Genomic DNA, 23,679 nt, shown 5'->3' with positions numbered 1-23,679 from the left:
GACGTTCCTAACCGAAGCTAGGTACTCATTTACACCTGAGTGAAGTGAGGAAAGTCGTGGACTGCCTTTCCCAAGCTAAGGACACAAGATTGGTGGCAATGGGCAGGATTCGAATCCGGGACCTCTTGGGTCTGAGCCAAGTGCTCTACCATTACAGTGTACTGTACACCACACAATGACCCCACCCATTTGCGCAATGAAATTTGCGCAGGCTGGGTCTTACCTTTAGCCTGCCTGCCCCCAGTACCACCACTACTACTACTGCTGGCAGCTGTACTGGTCCCAGAACTAGTACTGGACATATCTGTAACTATAAACTGTCACTTACCTTTAGCCTGCCTGCCCCCAGTACCACTACTACTGCTGCTGGCAGCTGTACTGGTCCCAGTACTGGACATGTCTGCACCACTGCTGTAGGAACTACTGGAGCCTCGGCTACTGGAGGAGCTGGGGGGACGAATCTTCTTCACTACTGGCTGCTTCCTGCAGACATTCAAGTCATGTACAATATGTAATGTATATGTGCATTGCAGATGAACATGTTTATACTAAGACTTACAGTAGTCTTACAAAGAATGCTGTAAAAGCTAATGCTAGCTTATAATCTTTCTAACAGGATCCTTACCAGTAAGTCAGCAAGTTAAGGAATCCAGAGGTGTTAACATTTTGCAATCACAAGACTTGCTACATAGTTGGAACAACAGAGCAATGTTTATGACTTGAAACATATGCAAGTATTTTGCATCAGTATGTCATGTAAACCTTTACATGACACCTCCTAATTACAGCATTACTACAATGGAAATAGAAATGGTGAAGTGAACTAAAAACTCAAAGAGAATACGACAATGAGCCTGACTTGTAACCTTTGACATAAAATATGCACCAGACTTCCCTTCATCTTTAACCTTTGACATAGAAGACACCAGAAGCTGACTTCATCTTTAACCTTTGACATAGAAGACACCAGAAGCTGACTTCACCTCTAACCTTTGACATAGAGGATCTGCCTGACTTTACCTTTAACCTTTAACCCAGGAGACAGCGTACCTGGAGAGACTGCTGACAGGTTTGTGCTGTGTGTGCGGTCCTGCTGTTCCTAGTTTCTCCTGTTTCCTCCTGACATCACGCGGTGGCTTCACCGGACCGTCCAGGTATGCCAGCTTGGTCGTACGTCCTAGGAGATACATGTATTCTTCAATTAGCTGAGACCAATACCTCTGCCTTGTACATGTACATGTACCTTGTGTCAAGCGGCCCCCCCCACACACACACACTGCACTATTCTACATGTATTAAGTTTGCAATCAATTCGTGAAAAGTTATTTTTCAAAGGCCATTCTTTAATTTTGCTTGATTATATATTGTATAAAAATCTAATGTGACGTTCCCTAGAGTCTTCAATGTTTTTCTTGACACATATTACAGAGAATGATTTGTAGAAGATTATTCTAGTTTAATATTGTTCTTGGGAATACTAGACTTTTATTCCATCATCTTCAAAATTGAGAATTGAGAACTGATCTTCCTACATTATACCTGAATTACTGAATCATGTAATGTGATCAGCATAAGTAACATATATGACTGTGTATAAGTAACATCTGAGCATTTGGTTTGCAATATTTCATTGTGGAAAACTTTGCTTCGTCATCGTAGAATTTCTAAGACTGACCTTGAGGTTTCCCTGCCCAGGCTGCGCTGACCTTGGCAGTGATGCTCTTCAGTCTCTCCTCTCTCTCCTCGTGTTTCCTCTGTAAAGAGACAAAAACAGCAATCAACAATGAGAAACTTAAGGTACATGTAACATTTGCAAAGCAAATGCATCACGTTAACCTTCACATGGCCCAGCATAACAAACTACTGCTTTGTTTATTCTTGCTCAAACACACTCATATATATGGTGACCATGCAGCCCCTCTTGATTTCAGTTCTGCATGGCACTTGCAACATTATGTTAACACCAGTTACTATGGTGACAGACATCTGGTCCTGGTCATTGACCTTATTTGTTTGGAGAAGAAGAAGAAGAACTTTTATCTTATGTAAAAGGACCATCTTCTTCTAATAATGTGCATGCAAAATGTGGCATGTTACCTCAGGCTTTCCACAAGACCATACAGTGTATATCAAGCTTTATGTTGAACAAAAGCAGGGCTTGAAATTTATTTTTGGGAATAGGTGTACTGGTGCACCAAACCTAAAAAAATTAGGTGCACAAAAATTTTTTGGGGTGCAACATACACAACAAAACCTAATTACAGATCTTACTAATCCTCTTCTAAGCTTGAATATGAAATGGGAGCTAACTTCAAACTCTTACAGAACTACTACAACCAAAGATTTTTTTTTCTGACAGATTCCAATGTCCAATATACATTTAGTTTGTAAAAAAATATGTACAAAAATATTTGGTTGCACCAGTGCACCCACAGAAACAAACTGGGTGCACAGCTCCAATTTTCGGTGCACTAAGGTGCACATGCACCCAGTATTTTGAGCCCTGCAAAAGAGACAATCCTATCTTTAATAGACAGAAGAAGCCCTGACCAGATAGAGTTCTCTCCAGGCCTCGAATGAATCCTGGTCCCTCTGAGCGTTCCTGAAGTCTCGGTTACAGTGGATCTGCCACAGGTGGTCTGTATCCTCCATCAGGTACTGAAGTGGAAAAGACCAGAAAAATAAAAATATCTCGTCTCTATTGCAATTTTACAAAACTTAGTTGATTTTGTATTCATAATAATGTAGTCTTTTTGGTTTCTATGTAGTATTTCTGGGGGCTATACATAAAGAGATGCACCATGCAGCTTGCTTTTGGGCTATTTCAAATGTTTCAAGTATGAGATGATGACAAAAATGTGCTAAGAAATGGCAGTAAATGTCAATATCAGACAGCTTTCCTCATCCAGAATACAAATTTTTATGGCTTCACCACATGTTCCAACAGCAGAAGGCGTTGGAAGATTCCATTGCTGCATACTGGTATGGATTATTGGAACACTTAACATTTTGGACAGGGGTAATTTAGGAACAATCCATTTCGTGCAGAAGGGGGATAGGTCCATTTTTGGTGCGGGGGACGTGGTGAAGCCATTTGCTGCATTTGCATCCGAGCAAATGTCAGCCTTTCTAGTTTATTGTCTGTTTTGCCACCCGGAAATTGTATCGGATGCCTTCAAGAAGTGCAGTACTTACCGGGTTCTGTTCCTCCAGGTAACACAGCTGCTCAGGTGTGCATTTATCAAGGACAGGCTTGATGATGTCATAAGGAACCCCGCCCAACTCCTCAAGGGCTGCAGAACAACCACAGAAGGAACAACATCAACAGAAGTTAACAACTCTTTGAATGTGAATTTGTATCTGTATCTGTATTAGCCAGGATAACTGCCTTTCGGCATAACACACCAGCCTCTGTATCTGTATAGCCTGTATAACCACCTTTCGGCATAACACACCAGCTTCTGTATCTGTATAGCCTGTATAACCGACTTTCGGCATAACGCACTAGCTTCTGTATCTGCATAGCCTGTATAACCGCCTTTCGGCGTAACACACCAGCTTCGCAGGCACGCGGCGAATAGCAGCTGGCTATATTACACCGATCAACTTGTTACAACTCACCCTTGAACTTCTAACTCTAAACATTGTTTAAAGCTATCTAATGATAATGCCCCTACTGTACTTAGTGACAGCGAGTTCCACTCTGCGATAGTTCTAGGAAAGAATTAATTCTTGAACACCTCAATCCTTGGTTGATAACTCTGGTACTTGAAGGCATGGCTATTTCTTGTTCTCTTCTGAATGTTTAGAATTATGCCATTGCTGGTAAAATTGACTGACATTTCTCAAGAAATCAGACATCAGCGAGACTCACCATCAATGTTGTCACACAGGATCTGCATACAGCTGTCAAATAGTGTGGGGACTTCTGTACAGGGGAGACAGGTATCATAAGTTAGAGGACATGGTCTAGGTTTTACATTTGTACTTCTAATAAAAAAACATTTTATGGTGAACAACAGCCACCAAACATGTACACCTACAGTACAAGTAGATGTAAGGCTCTAGCTCTTTCTCAGTGTTTTATACCTGTTTTTACACATTTAGTATTCTCCTCTAGTATTGCACTTTTTAACAATCCTCATCTAGCAAGTGTGATACTAGAAAGAAGTCTACTAAATGTTACAAAAACATGTTGTATCATATGGCAAAATTCAACACACTGAATATCTGTGACCAGGTTGTAGCTGTAAAATTCACAACAAAGATACCTGTTACAGTACCTACTAGACAACAGTACCTACTATGCTACAGGTGATGGAATCAGCAGCACCTGAACACCTGTGTGCTCACCTGTCAGGTAATGTGACCTGCGACCTGAGTACACCTGAGTCCGGGTGTTCTTTTGGAAGGTGGCGAACTCTGCATCCTCTAGACCATGACCTGGAAAACAGTAATACATCATGTGTTAGTTTAACTCAGTGTGCAAAATACCTGGTTGCCCAGTTGCAACCAAATTTTACTTTGGGCAACCTATTTTTGAAGCTCATTGTGCTACCTAAATTTTAAGAATGCCATGCCTCCCAACCATGCCCACTTGGCTTGCACCGCTGTAGCCGGCAGATGCTTTTTGATTTTAAGTATTAATGGCTGTTACTAGTATCAGTTAACTAAAGGCTGTTAGAAATATTGTGAAAGGCTTATGTACCTGGTTCAAAAAGTATTTTGTACACTGGTATACGTAGGACATTCAGACAACAACACTGGACATTCCCCCACCTCTCTTCTTGTGAGGAGACAGGTCCAGGTCAGGTACAGGCAGGCGGAGGGGTCGGTAGTTAGGCTGGATCTCAGGCAGACTGACTGGGTTGTCTGGCTGGGTCAGGGCTGGCTCAGATATCCTCTGCTGTGGGGAACAAATACACGACTCTGACAATTGACAAGAGGACTCACCAGAAAACTCAATGACGAGATCTGATTTTACCGGGTTGATGAAGAGACAGAGAGCATCTCAAAAGCTCCCAAGAGTAGTTGTTATGTGTATAATTGTTATGTGCATATTAGTTGTTATGTGTATAGTTTAAAATGTTTGTCAAAAATACATCGCTCAGATCATACATGAAATGGTGTATTTTCTTTGACATATGATTCCTACACCTACAAGATATACCTTTTTGGTTATTCTATTTATACATTGAAATGACAATCCAAAAAATCACTGCACATAACAAAGACATTGGGCTTATCTAAGAATCACATAACTGAGCTTTCTTACATGCAGACAAACCTTGCCTGGGTGCCATCTCAGCTATAGTGTCTGGGAGTATGGGAGCCTTGGACAGCACCCAAGCTACATGTATGTAAACCACAGTCTGCATCAAAGACATACCTTTTTTGATGAAGATTTGTCTTCCAGATCTTCAGATGATCTCTTCCTCTTCTCCTTGTCATGCTTGTGACTCTTGGTCTTGTGGCTGCCCTCTGAACTATGACCTGAATGTGACCTTTCACCCTTTGACCTTTCTCCCTTGTGCTGTTTGTGATGTTTGTGTTTTGACTTCTCAGCCCCTGATGTTGTCCCGTGATGAGACTGGTTCGCCTTCCTTTCCGAGGACTTCGGATTCTTGGTCCCTGAATGATTGACAGGTTTAACAGGATTGGGAACAGGCGGCTTTTTAACCTTCTTTTTCTTGACCTTGACAGGAAGGTCATAGTTCAAATAGTCTTCAAATGACTGTGTCGGTTCATCAAAGTCCTCATCACCACTTCCTAGACCATCTTCTTTGGGTTCATCAAAGGAGACCTTGGATTTTCTATCAGCTCTTGTTTCCTTTGTAACTTCCTTTGGTTGGGATATCTCCTTTGTGACTGGCTTGCTGACCCTTGGCCTTTCACCTGCGACCTGTGAGTGACCTTTGCCCTCATGTTTGACAGGTGAAGATGGCAGCTTTTCTACTTTCTCCCTATGAGAAGACTTGCTATTGGAACTGGACACCTTTTTTGGAAGAGTTGATGAACTTTCTTTGACTGAAACAGAATTAGTTGATGACTTTTCCTTATGTTTGTGGCTCGAAGACAACTTAGCAGAAGACTCTGTTTTCACATGTTGGTACTCCTTGACATATTTCTCAATGTCATCCTCTTCTTTAACCAACTTCTTAACTTTACCAGCTTCAAATTTTGTTGCGTTTGACTGTCCATGCTTCGTCATCTTCTGCTCCAATGACCTTTGGTGATGCACTGATGACCTCTCACCCTGACCTCCTGATGACCTCTGACCTTGTGATGTTGACCTGTCACCCTGACCCAGTGATGACCTCTGGCCTCCATTGTTTAAAGATCTATCTTGTGCCTTTTTCTCCTTATGGTCCTTATGCTTTTCTTTCTTCACATCAGCTTGTTTTACTTTATTGTGACTTGAGGAATCGATTTTAGCCTTTTTTACGGGAGGTTCTTCTGAGATGACTTGGACGGTTTCCTTGGGTTTGTCGGGTTGTTTGGCTGGGATGATGATGCCGTCAGCTGGCACCATGCCCTTCCATTTCTGCACCAGTCCCCGTGCCTGGTCTCCCAGCTCTCCCTCCTGCTTCCTCAGGCCGTTCACTGCCTTACCAACTCCTGTTGCCTGAATGGGGGTGGGGAGGGGGGTGAAAGGATATAGTTTACTGGATGTTAGCTTTAGGCCACACCAAGTAAATTTTTATGGATGACGTGGGAGACGAAAAAAAGGAAGATGTCTTGATTTGAAATATACTAGTAAGGGACGACAGTTATGTTATGGCACGGATTGAAGGAGAAAGAACACGGAGTAACACACCAACAAGTCTTTTATTCATCATGAATCAGTGGAACAGCAGCTGTCGTCATGTCCTGTGTCTTCAAAAATTTCTTGTGCTCATATTTTACTTTACGGGTTTTGCATTAATCTTTCGATTTGTGGCACTCTCGTGACTCTTTGGTCATAAGAAGCAGAATTTCTTTTTTTCTTCTTCTTGAAACAGGCCAAAATCAATGCATGTGTGGACGTCATCCATAAAAATTACTTGGTGTGGCCAAGACGGTTAAAAATCCAGATTTTAACATCCTTGGTGTGACCTTACATGATCTGAAACTAAGACACTTAATTTTTATAACCATACATTATTGAAGCTAATTCTAAACTGTACATATGCACCAATGTTCCCATATAGTTACCCAATTCCCAAATCTGATCAAAAGGTTAATACCTTAAAATCTATGAGAAGTAACTTGAGTGTGTGATACTTACCTGTAGAAGTTCTATTGTTATTGGCAGACTATCCAGGCGTTGAAGGATCTTTAGGCGCTGGAATTAAAAGATTTTCTTCATTAATCAGGAAGTATTCATTTGATGAATGTATCAGTAGGCATTCTGAGACATGACACAGATTATATATGTTCAGGTCCTTTTTTATGGGTTCACCACACCACGAAGTGGTGTGGTGAAACCATATTGCTTTTTCTGATGTTTCTCCTCCTTCTCCTCCTGCCATATCTTTAAATGGATTCAGCTTCTTCATTTTAGGGCCTAAGGTCCTGAAATTTGGTATGGAGGTACAGTGGGCAAATACCCCTAGGCGTTTTTTAAATTATTGTGATACAGGCTTTTAGAATGGTTTTATTTGAGTTTTTTGGCTGTGTAATAGCTAATGTATTACTGTGTAAGTGTGCAGTGTTTACCACATTTGGACATGAGTCATCACAATGGCATGCAAGGCATCAACCAATAGGCATGCAGCTTTCCTCTATTCTCCTTGCTGATTGGCTGTTGGGATTTAACTGGCTTAACTTCATTTACACCTGCACAGAGCCATGCCATACTGACAGTATGTCTGTATTCAAGTGTTTTGGTAGGTATTTTAAGCTTTCCTGCTCCAGCATTGGAATGCGGGCTATGAACGCTTCTTTTTATCTTGAAAATCAACAGTTTGCATTATGCAATCCTAACCAATAATGTAGGGAATAGCTATCCAACTGTTGTAGTCTTAGTTGTATGTTACTTCATACTATAGTTATATCAATGTAAAGCATTGTTTTCCCTTGTGTTTCTCATTCTTTCCCTGCCATGTGGTAAAATGTGGTGAACCCATCGCTATATTTGCTCCAAAGCAAATATTGGCCTTTCTAGTTATTAATATATGTTTTTTTTTATAGAGTGAACTATCATTAGATTGTATTAGACAGTAGATTTTCTATATCTACCCCAAGAGTCAACTTTTTTTTTGCAGTTTGTAAATATTACACGTCAAACCTAAATTTTCGCTGGTCTACAAAAATTATGTACTGAATGTATCATATGTTTGGAACGCTCCTACACAGTGTTTGTGTTCGTTATCGAGTTTCTAGTAGTCAAAATAATTTCTGGTCTTGCTTGACGTATTCTTGAGCTGATCGTGGCCTCTAGTCTTCCCTACCTTGGAGGAATCGTCGCTGGTCAACAGTTTTTCCTGTAAATACCGGATTTTGCTCTCCATAGTCGCCATGTTGCCTCCTCCAACCCTGACCCGGAAGTGGACAGTGATGCAAGAAACTCCGTGACGTCACAAACGCGCCAAATTTAACTCCCCAAAAATATCATCCTGTTCCATAAATTCAAAGTTAAGAAATAAAAAGGGTCGTTTTTGTAAGAAACTGGTTAGAAATATTTTATGAAGGGAATAAGTGTGGTAGGTTGTTGCGTTTTCATGCGCGTGTGTGTTTTTCGCGTTTGGCTGCGGTTGGATCAGCTGATTTAAATGGCCAGCCGCCGGGGCACGTGTTCAGGGCACGAATGTTCGGCACGCACGGAATGACCGCTTTTGGAACCGTCCTGAGTAGCCCTGCTGCCGCGGACGGGCGCTAACATCCTCGGATCGGGGGCAGGATTCGAAGGTAAGTCCAAGAAACACACGCCGAACCTAAAGTCATTTGCTTTCTTCACTCCAAGACCTTCCTAGCTTCCTTTTAGTCAGACGGTACCATTTTCGTGTGGTGTAAAAAGTGACGCAAGCATATATGATAGCCGCGGTACAATCTTGGCTGGGTTGGCGGTTTCCTATTATAGCACGGTCGGACAAGTGTCGCATCTGGACACCCATTTAATACGTGATGACGAATATTATATCAAAACTGTGCTTAAAACGATTCAGAAATCAAATCTAGTAGTACAGATGCATCAGTATAAAACCGTTTAATATCTTTAAAATATAAATATGTAGGTTTTAAATTTAAATCAATTTTAACATCCACTGATGAGGATGAAAAGGATCGAATTCGGTTGTCCGTTAAGAAGAACGTGCTATGGTGACATGCCCCCCTCCCCCCTCCCTGTCCCGATATCTTAAACGTGGACACGAGGTAAATTTATTACTGTCTCCTATAGGACACAACTGCGCAGGCATTCAGAATCGTGATTTCATCGAAACTACGTACGTTTCACCATCTATAATTATTGATTATTATGTATTATAATTGGTAAATTCGTATGCTGTACAACGTGCATGAAAATGCACATAATATCTATACACCAATGAAATATTGCTTGTGAACAACTGTTACAATATATGGCTTTCTATATACCTAAAACAAGCGTATACAAGATACAGTTCAACTGAATTCTGTGGCCCAGACATGTATATGATACATAATATCTAATGATGCCATATCATTTTATAACTTTAAGCTACTAAACTCTAGCTTTATTATATGTGTTCTTGATTCAGAATTCGAAACAAAATATGAATATGAATATCCAAGTCAATATTATCTTTAGCTATTAATATGTGTCTTCTTGCTTAGAAAGTTCAGAATCTTACAGCAATGTTCTTAAGAATCTTAACCCCATTGTAAAGGTCAAATATAGATGAAACAAAATATAAGAATCAAATTTTTATATGCAAAACGCATATACCAACGCATGATGTAACTTTAACATGCAAGCAGACAGCGTATAACGGCTGAAACATATCTACACCCACGTATTAACCTTGATCTATCCATGCCCTCTTAACCCTGAACTATAAAACATATATCCTATAGACCATAGAGACGTTTCACCAACAGAAAACCTAGTCAGGGCTTGAAATACTGGGTGCTTGTGCACCTTACTGTACCCAGATTTGGAGCTGTGCACCCGATCTTTTTCTGTGGGTGCACCAGTGCACCCAGATATTTTCTTAGGTTTACGTATGTAAAGATGTTAAATGTATAGTAGTATACAGCATATTCGTAACATTTATCCAAGTGTCAGAAAAATTATAAAATCATTGTTAATGTAGTAATTTTCTTTAGAAATGAAATATAATTAGTTTTGCTGAAATTCTACTTATTTTATTTCATAATATGGCGCACCCCCAAAAAATGTGTGCACCCAATTCTTTAGGTTGGGTGCACCAGTGCACCCATTCCCAAAAATGAATTTCGAGCCCTGCTAGTGTATCTACAATTTTTATTGAGATGTTTTTCGTTGACCTGAAATGGTGAAAAGGACAGATGGGTAAACAAGCGACCACATCTGCCAAAAATTATTAATAGACATAACGGGGGATACCCAGATATGGGCGTTGCCTTATTAGACCGAAAAATTGTATTTTTTTAAAGTTAATACTCCATTAGAATATTTCATATCTCAACCGGACCTATCGTCGATGATGTATCATTTTGTAATAGATAGCTTACAAGCCATGAATAATGGAGAATAGATTGGACATCTCTTAGAGTAGAGAGCAATATTTGGCTGATATGTATTCAACGTGCAGTGTAGAGGACTTCTGTGCCAAGATTGGTACGATAGACGCCCAGCAGTCGTAAAGTTATTTTATTGACTGTAAGAAGGGACGTCGGTTCCAATACTCCAGAATCAATAACTTCATCAATTTCCATATGTCTATTAGCGACAACTTACACGATCGTTAGAACATGTATGATACCACTCATAAAAATCATAACCAGTTTCCCGTTACATAATTACCTAATTGTGGAGTATAGAATTGATGATTAAGCCCAATCAGCTCAAATTATGATTTCTTTCGCACAAAATGCTTCTATCGAATTTTTTATGAGAAGAATATCGGAAATATTATTGCGCAAGACATTTTCGGGTGTTCGCTGTCGTTATCTTTCACGATCATCCAGTGACGTCACGGAAATCTGTGCACAAGTGATAGATTGTGTACACGTAGTATCGACCTTGGCCTGGTGATAACTGGACTAAATATGCTGATGAAACAACAGTCGGCATATAGAATGTTGTATTTGGCGTGTATCATACTATATCTATCTGCTGTATGGGCAAGTATTCATGATTTGGCAAGGGTGAATTTGGCCTGGACTTGACCCATTTTGTCTAAAAATAGACTAGGTCACGATGAACTAACAGTTCTGAACTGTAGACAGGCATTAACACATGGGTAGTGTTTACATAGAGAGCTTAGGTTCAACATCAGCACACACGTAAACCCTTTGAGAGCCCACACTATTATCCTCACAGTTATTGCACTATATGCATAAATATTAGTATGTCTGACTCTGCGATATCATTGTATGAGATTGCAAATATACAATGTGGTAACATATGCAACTTGTGGGTCTTTTTAGATTTATGGGGTCCAACTCAAAACGACTAGAACAAATTCAACGAGCCTATGGCAAATTTCAAACTCGCAACCTAAAGACCGGACGCTGAATCAGTGACAACTGAATATAATCTATCGGAATAGTTTTCTATAAAGCTGCAGATATATAGTACATGTGGACTTTATTTCATGCTGAACGCAATCGGCTTTGCCAGTTCTAGTACGTAGTCCATCTTCGAGTTATTTTCCGGTTCTAGTACGTAGTCCATCCCTACGAGCCATTTGCCGGTTCTAGTACGTAGTCCGTCCCTACGAGCCATTTGCTCGTTGTACGTAGTCCATCCACACGATCTAAATTTGCCGGTTGTAGTGCGTAGTCCATCCCTATGAGCTATTTTGCTGGCTCTAGTGGCGTTGACTACTAGAACCGGCAAATAGCTCGTAGGGATGGATACCAGGCTAGTATGAGTCTTCAGTGGCTCGTAAATATGCGCTAGGTTGTTAGCCTGGTTACCAAAGCTATTTTAGCTACTGAGTCTCTTTCGTCCTTTTAAGGACGATAAATATCAAAATATTTTTCTCAATGGACTCGGCAGCTAAATAGGTTTTTCATTGCTGTAACTTATGAATAGACTTTAAAATCTTTGCCTGTTGTATCTCCAGGCTTTGCTGCTTGAACCATGGCACCGAAGAAGAAAAGGGGTGCAAACGGCAAAACCTCCCGCCCCAACTCCCCCCGGCCCCTCCCCAACTTCGAACACCACGGCAAGGAGATCTCCAGCGGTTCCCATGGCGACCGCATCCTGCAGGGACTCAACAGGCTGAGGAACGACCGGTTGCTATGTGACGTCACCGTCGTCTGCAAGGGGAAGACGTTTGACGCACACAGGGCCGTCCTGGCGTCATGCAGCGACTACTTCCGGTCTGGAACTTTTCTGTCTTGGGCCAATCTTAAGTCTCCACCAGACTTCTTTTGCGGGCTGAATAAATCGTAGAAATCGGCCTAAAAGGGTATTAATTGGCAAATAGAGCTTCTCTGGCCGGCTACCTTCTCTTGCCAATTAATACCCTTTTTAGGCCGATTTCTACGATTTATCCAGCCCGCAAAAGAAGTCTGGTGGAGACTAGGCCAATCTAACCTGGTGTCCAGTCTATCGTGGTTGGGTTAGGCTGTCTTCGGGGCTCTAATAGTTTTCCCCCGCCCAGTACAACAGGCCGCCCGGTAGGAGTGTAACGCTAATAGAGTTTGGCACGGCGGGAGTTCATTTGCCCCACAACGAATATGATCGTGGTGGGCCTAATCAAACTCCTGCCGTGAAAACCCTACCGGGGAACCTAGCTCAGGCGGGCGGGGAAGAGCTTCTGCAGCCCCGAAGAAAACCCACCCAAACAGCGATAGACTGCATACCAGGGTATTGTAAGAAAGCGGCTGATTTCGAAGCAAGCGGGCTAATTTTCTTACATTTCAATCTCAAAACTCTTCTACACCAGAAACCCACAAGGTCTGTTTTCCAAATATATCTTTAAGATGAATTATTTTGCAGCTACGACATTTTAGCGAGTTACATTATTCTAAAAGAAGGGACGTCTTGTGAATTATGACGTCTGCCCTACAGGTCCAACTTCGTCGGGGACGCCAACAACAAGAACAACGACGTGTTCGAACTGCACGGGCTGTCCGTCCAGGGCGTGTCCATGGTCATCAACTACGCCTACACGGGGAAGCTGCACCTGACGGTCGGGAGCGTGGGCAGCACCATCGCCGCCGCCAGCTACCTCCAGATGCCGGCACTGGTCAAGCAGTGCTGCGACTTCCTCATGACGGACATCACGGTGGAGAGCTGCATCGACATCGCCAACATCGCCTCCTCGTACGACCTCAAGTCCGTCAAGGACTTCGCAGAGAAGTAAGTCTTTTCATTGTATAATTTTCAAAACATATAAAATACAAGGTTTATTCCACCATTACCCTGGAAGCCAGAACTCGTTTTCCGGGCCGCAAGAGCCCTTCGCCCGCTGGTGTAAATTACCGCTACGGGGGAGTCTAGCCCGGGGGGAGTTTGGCTGGCCCTACAAACGAATAGTAATCCCCCGTAGCGGTAATTTAGGTAGGCGGGCGAAGGGCTCTTGGCTGCCGAAGGAAAACGGCTAACGGCCCGATACTAGTTGGCATCCAGGGTATTCCACCATACGACTATATGACCTCATGTATGAGTCAATGTCTCGTTTTTACACCATTAATTAACGTTGTCCAGTAATATTCTTGGCACTCCTTTGACAGTATACAAAGGGTACTACTGTACTGTATACTAGTATCTGTGGATAAACATATTTTAGATAATACCCATGCCACAAATGAAACCCGTGACCCGTGAGTCTACAATGGCACCTGCAATGTAATTATCCGAGTTTTATGAAATAGAGACCATAGATAGTGGATATTATTTCAGTTTTTGCATAGAACGTAAAAGACGAGATTATCATGTGTCACTTATGTACAAAAATCTCAACGATCGACCTGATAAGTCTAATCTGAATGTTCCTTTCTTCATCGTCATCATCATCTGGTCGAACTCCTTTCTTCACTCACCAGATACATCCTGGAAAACTTTGTTGCCTTCTCGGACGGTGAGCAGTTCCAGCGGCTGAGTGTGGACCAGCTGTGTGGGTTCCTAGGTGGGTTTGGTCCTTCTGACAACACTATGACTTTACAGCATGTGTACTAGTATGAAAGCTCATTAGACTTGGTAAATTACATAATGAGAAATAAAGCAGTACTGTTCTCCAACTCACAACAGAATTTGACTCACCGAAATTTTCGACCATATCTCACGGTCACCATCAGCTATTTATCCCGTGTGCTGCAGACACGTGATTTTTTCTGCATGGGTGACGTCAGCACTGGGTCAAAGTTCATCGGAAGTCGGTACCGCCCCCCCCCGTCCCGGTTGGCATATGCTTTGTGGGCCTGTCATCTTGAAAGGCTGTGTGTGTGTGTGTCTGTGTGTGTGATATACATATTTACGTACAGTAGCTTTATATTGAACGCCCAGATTAAAAGAATAGGGGTGCGTGAAAAAACAAACATTTGAACTAAAGTTCCCGAAGAGACCTTCACACAGATAGGCAAGTAGCATCCATCTATAGCTGGATAAACTTAACGGCTCGCAGGGGACTGAGATGTTTCTAGAAAGATCGATGTTACCGTCAGCCAGAACGATATTGAATTTTATTTCACGTCTCATATATACTGATACGTCATACTCTTCACCAGGTAACGATGACCTCCTGCTGCACCCTGAGTTGACGGTGTTCCAGATCGCCCTGAAGTGGTTAAACCATGACCCCAACACGCGCATGCAGCACGTGGCCAAGGTAGGGCATAGCTCAGTTCAGGTAGCCCATCAGGTGACACTATGCATGGCAATATTTTGTGCATAACAGATAGGAGGTCTCTGTTTTCTAGCACTCTGTCCTCTTCAATGAATTTCTTCACTAATTGTCTACAACGATGCTGTGAAATGTTCTTTCCGTACTATTATTATATTCCTAACATTTAACGTTATTTCAAGTCAAAGTCCTAAGATTGCTGTCTACACCAAGCTGGACACGTGTAATATTGCATTTGATGTAAAATATCAATGGATGTATAATAGTGAAAATATGTAGTGGCTGCAACAAAAGTCTGCAGTTAAAGGATTAAGGATACAACTTCCGGCAGTTTTCTTGGAGTGCAGGTCTGGTTCATGACAATTATATCAAAGTTACAAGTCACTCTACTCCATCTTTGCAACATTTGTGCTTCCTTAAGGTCATGGGTCACATCCGGTTCCCGATCATCCCAGCCTCCGACCTCGTCCAGCACGTGCAGACGGTTCCTTTCATGATGAGGGACCCTGACTGCCAGGCCGCCCTGGTGGAGGCCATGAACTATCACCTGCTGCCTCACCAGCAGAACGTCCTCCAATCACGGAGGACCAAGCTCAGGTCAAAGGTAAGGAAAGGTCATGAACTATCACCTGCTGCCTCACCAGCAGAACGTTCTCCAGTCACGGAGGACCAAGCTCAGGTCAAAGGTAAGAAAAGGTCATGAACTATCACCTGCTACCTCACCAGCAGAACGTCCTCCAATCACACAGGACCAAGCTCAGGTCAAAGGTAAGGAAAGGTCATGAACTATCACCTGCTGCCTCACCAGCAGAACGTCCTCCAATCACACAGGACCAAGCTCAGGTCAAAGGTAAGGAGAGGTCATGAACTATCACCTGCAGCTGCTACCTCACGAAGGTTATGAGATACACAAGCAACTGGATAGGTTTTGGAAACAGAAGTTTCAAGTAGCATCCACTACTTTTGTTCGTGACTGTCACCGATGAAAAGTAGTGGATGCTACTTGAAACGTCTGACAGTTGCCCAAACCTATCCAGTTGCTTGACAGCAACAATTCCTTGTGGATTATACAGCTTGACAATGTTATCATGTCATCCTAATCTGCCTAATCTCTGTCCCTCTGCTCCCCAGTCGCGGGTCCTGGTGACAGTAGGCGGCAAGCCTCCCCAGCTGGACCAGCCTCTCACACGCAGAGTCAACATGCTGGACACCAAGACCTCCACCTGGCACCACCTGACAGACATGGTAGGTTCAGCCAAACATAGGCGAACGGCAGGATAGGCTGAACTTGCATGCTGCGCGGTTGGAAGATGGTAGGTTCACTTAACAATGTGCGATCAGAACTGTATGTTCATGTATCTCTATACAAACTATTAGCAGAGTTGCCGTCCCTGCTTCCTCTTACTACATGACAGATGTGAATCTCCAAGTAGATCCATTGCCAATGGTGGGAAGGCAGCATCCATTGGCCAGAGGAGTGTCTATGTTGGCTAATATCTTGCCACCGTAGGATGTCCTTAAATATAAGATATTTAATGTAAAATTATAAAAATATAAGATAATTAAGATATTAAATGGCTAACTGTGGTTGAACAGCTATTTACAAAAAAAATGCTACTTGAAACATGGCAACTCCGTTGGCTTGGACATGTTTACGGAATGTCAGACGGGAGAATTCCAAAGGACCTGTTGTATAGTGAACTTGCCAACGGGACATGAAAGATGAACATGAGAGAAACTTGCAACAAACAGAACGCTACCATCAGGACTCAGACACTCTAAGCCTAAAAACAAGATAAGTACATGGTGTAAAAATAATACCTTTTATGATCTTACCAAACCGAGGAATGCCTACCTAACTACTTGAAACATTGACGTGACAGTTTTCGAAATCTATCCAGTTGCTTGATGTGTGTATCTCATTACCTGGATGTCTAACGTTCAAGGACGTCTGTCTGTGCAGGTTTGTAAAAGCGGTCATCAGGCGGCAGTGGTGATGGACAACTTCCTGTATGTTGTTGGTGGGGAGGACCAGTACGACGCCTCTAACCAGGCCAAACACAGCGTCAACACGGCAGTCAGGTGGGCAGGCAGCAATCTACTAGCAGATCTTACGGTGGCTGCAATACAGTAGCAAATTGGCAAGACAGTATAGAACAAGAATTCGGAGATCTCATACTCATTTTACACAGTACACTACAGTACAGAACAAAATAAAATCAGGCTGTAATAGATATGGTACATGTAGCCTATTCCAGAGGGAGAACCTCATTAATCAAACTGGGCAGGGCACCCGAAACCTGATAGGGGCTATAAAATCGGTAAACCTGTATCAAATTGTATTTACAACACAGTATGAAATTGGCAACACAGTATCAAATTGGCAATACAGCATCAAATTGGCAATACGGTATCAAATCGGCAATAGAGCAGGACAGTATCAAAATTGATCAGGCAGTCTCCAATACGACACCCATAAGAAAGATACCAGTGCAAAAAAAAGAATGCCCGATAAGCACACCAAAAATAAGCTAGCACTTCTACGAGATCCAACCACAGTCTTGCAGGTGGTTAAATGTTTCCAAATCTCCTCAGTATGGTCTACTAACAAGTCTTTGACCACACAGATACGACCCCAGGTCCAACACGTGGGTGCAGCTAGCGCCCATGATGGAGAGACGCACGCACTTCCACGTTAATGCTGTGTCAGGGCGCCTCCTGGCGGTAGGAGGCAGGAACGCAGGTGAGACTTTTACTACCTTTTTAAAGTGTATGAAATGTGCATGGAAGTCGATATCGGCCGCCGTCCTGATTCAACGTGCGCTGGCCCCAAAGAACGACAAATGTCAACTTTCGGCTTTGTTTGCTCAGTTTTTATCCCAGGGGCCAAAGAATTCATACGAATTTTAGAGAATTCATACGAATTTTACAGAATCCAAGCGAATTTTATGAAAAAAACATACGATTCATTACAAGGAAACATACGATCCTCACTAATTTGGTGACCTGTAGATCACCAAATTAGAAAGGATCGTATGTTTCCGAGTAATGGATCATATGGATTCCGTAAAATTCGTGTCTTTCTGGTAATGACTCGTATGTGTTTCGTGAAATTCGTATGTTTCCTTGTAATAAATTGTATGTCTTTCAAAAATTCGCATGGATTCCGTAAAATTCGTATGAATTCCGTACAATTCGTATGAATTCTTTGGCATGCACCCCTGTATCCGCTTAGCCGTACCCTTTTTTACTTAGTGGTCGCCACGTAACACGGCCATCGGGCCACTTCAAAGCTAAAGAGGTAATGTAATCTTGTTGATATCATTGGCAGAAAGCATACAACTGACATAATATTGTGCTGTGCACCGTTCCAGGCGGCACACTGTCCTCTGTGGAGATGTATGACCCTGCGAAGAACGAGTGGACGTACGTGTCCAACCTCCTGTACCCGCGCTGCTGCCACGCCGGGGCTGTACATGGGGGGCTCCTGTACATCGGCGGAGGGTACGTATCTCACCTAACAGCGCAGTCCTTTTAGACCATAACAGTTACTGTAATGATCAATGGAAATAAAATAATAAATAGACTAAAGCAAATGCATAATGTTATATCTTCGCATATGGTCTACTCTGTTAATTCTTACTCAAGCACATTCATATATAGATTATATAGGTTGACAGGAGTCTAAATCCCTTCTGCTATAAAATTGCAACATTATGTAACCCAACACTAGTTACCATGGTGACAGACGTCTGGTTCAGGTCATTGACCTTATTGGTTTGGAGAAGAGGAAACAGCAAAAACAATAGGTTCTTCTTTGGTAAACATAATAAACCATCAATGTAAGTTGGTGTGGCCTAAAGTAAAAACAAACAAAAAATATATATTGCAAACAAATCTCTGCACATTTCCAGGTACATCGGCGGGACGTACTCTCGGTCCCTGATCTGTTACCGCCTGTCTGAGGACAGCTGGAACGACCGGACGTCCATGAGCCAGCCGCGGGGCTGGCACAACATGGTGACGGTGGGAGAGAAGATCATCGCGATGGGAGGCAGTCAGCTGAGCGGGAAGGGCGACAGAGTGGACGTCATGCATGTGGAGAGCTACAGGTGAGAGGATAGCATATTTCCAAAGACAATGAATGAATAGCAAAGTTCTTTGATCACAACCATTTATTTTTACGAGCCGACGTTCGATGACCGTCTGTGATCTTCATCAGGGCAATTCTGACTGGTCATGACAGACGGTCATCGAAACGTTGACAATATTCTTTTGTAATCTTTACGTTGTTGGTAGACAATATTGGCAGGAATCTTTACGTTGTTAGAAAATGTTGGCAGGAATTTTATGTTGTTCTTAGTCAATGTTTGCAGTCTCTAGTGTCACTGACGAAAGGTAGTGGATGCTACGGTTTCCAAAATCATATCCAGTTGCTTGAGTAACTGTTTTTGGCGTATCCTATTACCTGGATGTCTAACCTTCACTCACTTAATGTTGGCAATAATCTTTACATTGTTGTTAGACAATGTTGGCAGTAATCTTTGCGTTGTTGTTAGACAATGTTGGCAGTATAAGCTGAACGTTTCCTTTTTGTTCCCCGTTAGCCCGCTGAACGACCAGTGGACGGCCCTGTCCCCCATCCTGTCGGGAGTGAGTACAGCAGGCGCCGCCGCGGTGGGCACCAAAGTCTACGTCTGCGGCGGCTGGAGCGAGTCTACCAGGCAGTACCTGAAGGCCGTGCAGTGTTACGACGTTACCCGGGACGAGTGGAGCTGGGCGCCCGAGATGAGCGGCCCTCTGGTCGCGGTGTCCGCGATAGCCCTGACCGTGCCCGTAGATCGAGTGAAAACTGGTTACCAGTTCGGAACGGAGTCGAAGTGAATGGAAAAAAAAAGAGATAAAAGCAAAATCGCTTCAATACGGTGTAACGAAAGGAAGATACAAACTGTACCAAATGTACGGAAACTTTCCAATGGTTTCTACTTTCGCATATCAGTTGATAATGTCCAATCGTTTTAATTAAATCCGCAAGTAGGAAGAAAGCATATTTAATACTTGTTGCAATGATAAGGAAGAGTTTAAATTTGTTTTGGTCTGCGTGAATAAAAGTCGACACACATCATGACACATGGGATGACTGTGGACCAGTGTAATCTCTCATCACTTTTGGAGTCATAACTCGGAGAGGGAGAGTAATGACAAGAACTAAGATATTTTTGGGTACATTCTAAGGCTGGAAAGTAAAGTGGAATGACAGGGAAAGCTTTGGGGAAGCACCACGGACTAGAAAGTGCATTGTAGGCAAAATTGACCGATGGTAATGTGACAAATATAGCTAATACAATGGACCATTGAAATGATCAATGTAATAACAGCAACAACAGAAGGAAGCAAAGGAGAGAAAGGCAACAGGAGTAAAAGAAGATAAAGGGCAAGAAATTATGTACGGAAAGAAACAAAAAAGACAAAGAAAATAGCTCTTGGAATAGTTGATGACCGATGAGACACTCTATTTAATTCTTTTTTTTTTCAAATCGGCTTGCTGGCCACTTGCCATTGACGGAAGAGGTCAGGGTCAATCTATCGGCAACAATGCTCGGAACACCGCCTCCCGAAACTCCGCCCATCTCCTGGTCTTCTGCCCCTGGGAAGAGTCGGTGAACTCCTCGTTGTCTATGACGGTGCAGCCCTCCAACTCCCGTGGGCCGGGGTAATGTTTGTACACCACCGCCGCTACACGCCCGTGGCCCCTCTCCCTCACCAGTCGGCGTGTCTTCTCTGTGTACTGTAGACAGTTCCTACAAGACGGAATAAGATTATCATTAAGTATGACGTAGTTGATTTATTTACGGCTAGCTAGCCGCTACCAGGCTCCGAAAGCGGCTGAAAAAGGTTGAAATTGACCATGGACAGATGACATATGCCAGGGGAGTTGCAAAAGCAGTACTAGTACTTTTGCCTCACCCAGTGCGAAGCCTGATAAAGACTATTTTACGGCTACCTCCAGTCACATTTTGGGAACACCCAAAGTTCTCTGTCAGAAGCTGCGTACTGGTATGAGATACAAGTAACTTATGTACTGGTTATTATCTATCTAACAGACATTGCGTAGGGAAAATAACCTGGCCCCTGTTTATTTCTGTAAGTATGCTCCACCCTTAAAAAAAGTACAGAACTATGCTTTTCGTTTTCCACTATTCCAACATCGTTAATTCTACAGAATGTTGTTTATGAGGACGCCTAAGCTTGTCCAACGTAAGGTTGTTATAGGTATATATATTACCTGGCGTACGTCAAAGTTAAGACGTGTAGAACGCTGCATGAGCGAGACAGACACCTTTCAATGTTGTCCATCGGGAACAACCCGGGCTCGAAGTCTCTTGATTCATAACAGCAATGAAGACCGCAGTCAACCTCGATCAGTTTCACCAGCTCATCTGCTTGGGTCTGATCCTTGGGGTCGTACATGACAAACACGCTGTAGCGACAACTGTGATCGCCAGGTGGCGCTATGACACCGTGAAACGTCTCGCGATAAACATCACTTGCGATGACTTCGCTGACGCCCGCTTGGATACGAGCAACAGCTAGATTACATTCTGTAGAACGATTCCGATCTACAGTGCCGCCAAAAGCTGTAACAAGCGTTCGGTACACTTTTGCTTCACAGAAGTCGTTGTTTTCGTCGCACGTTTCCACAAGCTGACTGAGATATTCTTGCACTTGTTCCGTTGTGGTGACTGAGGACGGGAAGGGATAGTGTTTCAACACTGGCAGGTATCTTACCGACGTTGTAGCGAGTTCTCCGCTAGGGTTTTTCTCTCGGCCCAGGAGAATGTCGCAGACTGAAACCTTGCATACGTCCTGTGCCACCATCTCTGTCACGCACATCCCCAACACCTTACACAGCAGTAGTTTTCCACGGGTGATATCGCCTTGATCCAGTAGGTACAACCCCCACAGCTCCAGAACATTGCGAGAACACTTCCGAAACTGTACCGATCCATCGCCCGTACGGAGCGCCTGCTCCAAAACGCCGAACACTTCCGAAGGATCCGTGCCAAGGGAGTACTTAGCTCTCGCAAGATCTTTCAGGATCAGATAGCGAGAAAATCCTCCTAGCTCAAGAGCTTTTACGAAGTACTCTTTTGCTTTTTTCAGTAGGAGGCTTTTGCCATCTTTCAAGACAAGATTCCCTGCCGCAGTTAGAATTCGATCGACCTGCCCTCTTCTTATGGCGTCCGTCTTTGGGTCGACTTTTAGGACGCAATCGGCGTTCTTTAACCCTGCAGCGCCTCCTGGCGATTTGAGAACGCGTTGCAGATTTGCATGTGGCTCCGAAGGTGTGGGTTTTACGCTGTGCCAGATCCCAGTGTCGCCTCCACCTGTCTGTGTCCTACTCTTTGAGACACTTGTCTGAGACGTCCAAATATCGGCTTGAGACTTTTTCGCCGATGACTTAAGACGTGGCTTGGCGTCTTTGTTCCTTGTAGGCCTATAAGGCCTGGGTTTCTTAGAAGATGCCCATTTCTCTAGGTAGACCAGCCCGACTTCATGATATGCAAATGAAGTTGATCTCAGTTCTATGGCTTGTTCCAACGTTGCAATGGCAGCGCTAAATTTCTTACAAAGTCTCAGATGACACCCTAGTCTTTCTAAGACGAACGCATCCTTCCCCTGTGCGATGTCTTTAGCTTTGGCGAAACAGACTTCTTCAGTCAAATGTGACGCCATTTTCTTCATCAAATCCTGTTCCGGTACGGACAGAAAGCGGAAATACTTCACTTGCGTCTCCCCTAGCAACAGCCACGCCCTAGCAACCATCTCCATGGTTTCCTCTGCGACCACGCCTAGAAACAAGTCTCTTGCCCTTCCGTAAAACGAGTCCGGATCAAAACCTTCTATCTGTACACAGACGTCTTCACTCAAACACTTAGACAGCAACAAGCCAAGGCCAAACTTAAGAACCAATCCACACTCTGTGTCTAAGACTGGGCAAGATAAGGCGGTCTCGTAGAGTTCAATTCCTTGTTTGAAATACTTCGGTCCGAGTTGTGAGCAGCAAAACGCCTTTTCACCCAACGCTATCGCCTTCCTCAACCCAACCTCCTCTTCTGTTGTCTTCCCCGGGGATATCTCGTCCTCAAATTCCTCCAGGACAATCTTGGCCTGTGTAAGGCGGTTGTGGTCCAAGAGAATGTAGCCTCTTGTCGTAAAAGCCACGATGTTCGATGGATCACGGTCCTTCACTCTCCCAAGACACCCCTTCGCTTCTTTGGTCATGTTTAGCTTGAAGTACAGAAATCCGAGCATATTATCCACCTGGTTTTGTAAAACAGATGGCGAGGAGTCTTCTCTCTTGCGCTCGACTTGGTGCAGGAGTCTGATCAGGTCTGTTTTTCTCCACTCCCCGATCCCAAGGTCGGCCAAGTTGGGGAAAGTTTGAAAACGGCGCCATAACTGCCTCGCTTCCGGGTTATAAAAAGTCGTTTGCATTTTTAAAATGTTCCTTACAGTTACGCCCTGTATCTTTCAAGTTTTCTTCGTGATAAAAAAAGACATGGTTCACGTCTTCTAGACGCCTATCCAGTGACAATATAGCATGAAAACACCGCCAAAGTTGGGAGAACGAGAAGAAAACTAACTTTTTCGTCCATCTTGTATCCAGTAGAATATGCGACTATAACAAATAGGGGCGTATGGAAAAATGGAAACT

General features: G+C 43.2%; 3 protein-coding genes across 3 annotated transcripts; 1 reads left to right on the top strand and 2 right to left on the bottom strand.

The window, feature by feature from the left end:
* Nucleotides 1-320: 320 nt before the first annotated feature.
* LOC109476228 (transcription elongation factor B polypeptide 3-like) lies at nucleotides 321-8,555 on the bottom strand. Its single transcript, XM_019777111.1, has 11 exons — nucleotides 8,433-8,555; nucleotides 7,268-7,324; nucleotides 5,390-6,625; nucleotides 4,780-4,906; nucleotides 4,354-4,443; nucleotides 3,875-3,928; nucleotides 3,196-3,293; nucleotides 2,551-2,658; nucleotides 1,676-1,754; nucleotides 1,051-1,177; nucleotides 321-483 (listed from the first exon to the last, which is right to left on the bottom strand). The coding sequence occupies exons 1-11, from the start codon at nucleotides 8,499-8,501 to the stop codon at nucleotides 321-323; spliced, it is 2,208 nt and encodes a 735-aa protein (XP_019632670.1). The 5' UTR covers nucleotides 8,502-8,555.
* A 211-nt stretch (nucleotides 8,556-8,766) lies between these two features.
* On the top strand, nucleotides 8,767-20,105 carry LOC109476310 (kelch-like protein 31). Its single transcript, XM_019777224.1, has 12 exons — nucleotides 8,767-8,889; nucleotides 12,234-12,492; nucleotides 13,187-13,477; nucleotides 14,164-14,246; nucleotides 14,845-14,945; nucleotides 15,382-15,564; nucleotides 16,092-16,205; nucleotides 16,924-17,042; nucleotides 17,588-17,703; nucleotides 18,335-18,464; nucleotides 18,875-19,072; nucleotides 19,568-20,105. The coding sequence occupies exons 2-12, from the start codon at nucleotides 12,251-12,253 to the stop codon at nucleotides 19,842-19,844; spliced, it is 1,854 nt and encodes a 617-aa protein (XP_019632783.1). The 5' UTR covers nucleotides 8,767-8,889; nucleotides 12,234-12,250; the 3' UTR covers nucleotides 19,845-20,105.
* A 419-nt stretch (nucleotides 20,106-20,524) lies between these two features.
* On the bottom strand, nucleotides 20,525-23,626 carry LOC109476300. Its single transcript, XM_019777214.1, has 2 exons — nucleotides 21,247-23,626; nucleotides 20,525-20,761 (listed from the first exon to the last, which is right to left on the bottom strand). The coding sequence occupies exons 1-2, from the start codon at nucleotides 23,457-23,459 to the stop codon at nucleotides 20,539-20,541; spliced, it is 2,436 nt and encodes an 811-aa protein (XP_019632773.1). The 5' UTR covers nucleotides 23,460-23,626; the 3' UTR covers nucleotides 20,525-20,538.
* Nucleotides 23,627-23,679: the final 53 nt, after the last annotated feature.

Source organism: Branchiostoma belcheri, unplaced genomic scaffold (assembly GCF_001625305.1).
Source record: "Branchiostoma belcheri isolate BF01 breed outbred unplaced genomic scaffold, Haploidv18h27 scaffold37, whole genome shotgun sequence".
NCBI classification, from domain to species: domain Eukaryota; kingdom Metazoa; phylum Chordata; class Leptocardii; order Amphioxiformes; family Branchiostomatidae; genus Branchiostoma; species Branchiostoma belcheri.
This window is presented reverse-complemented; position numbering and strand designations above follow the sequence as displayed.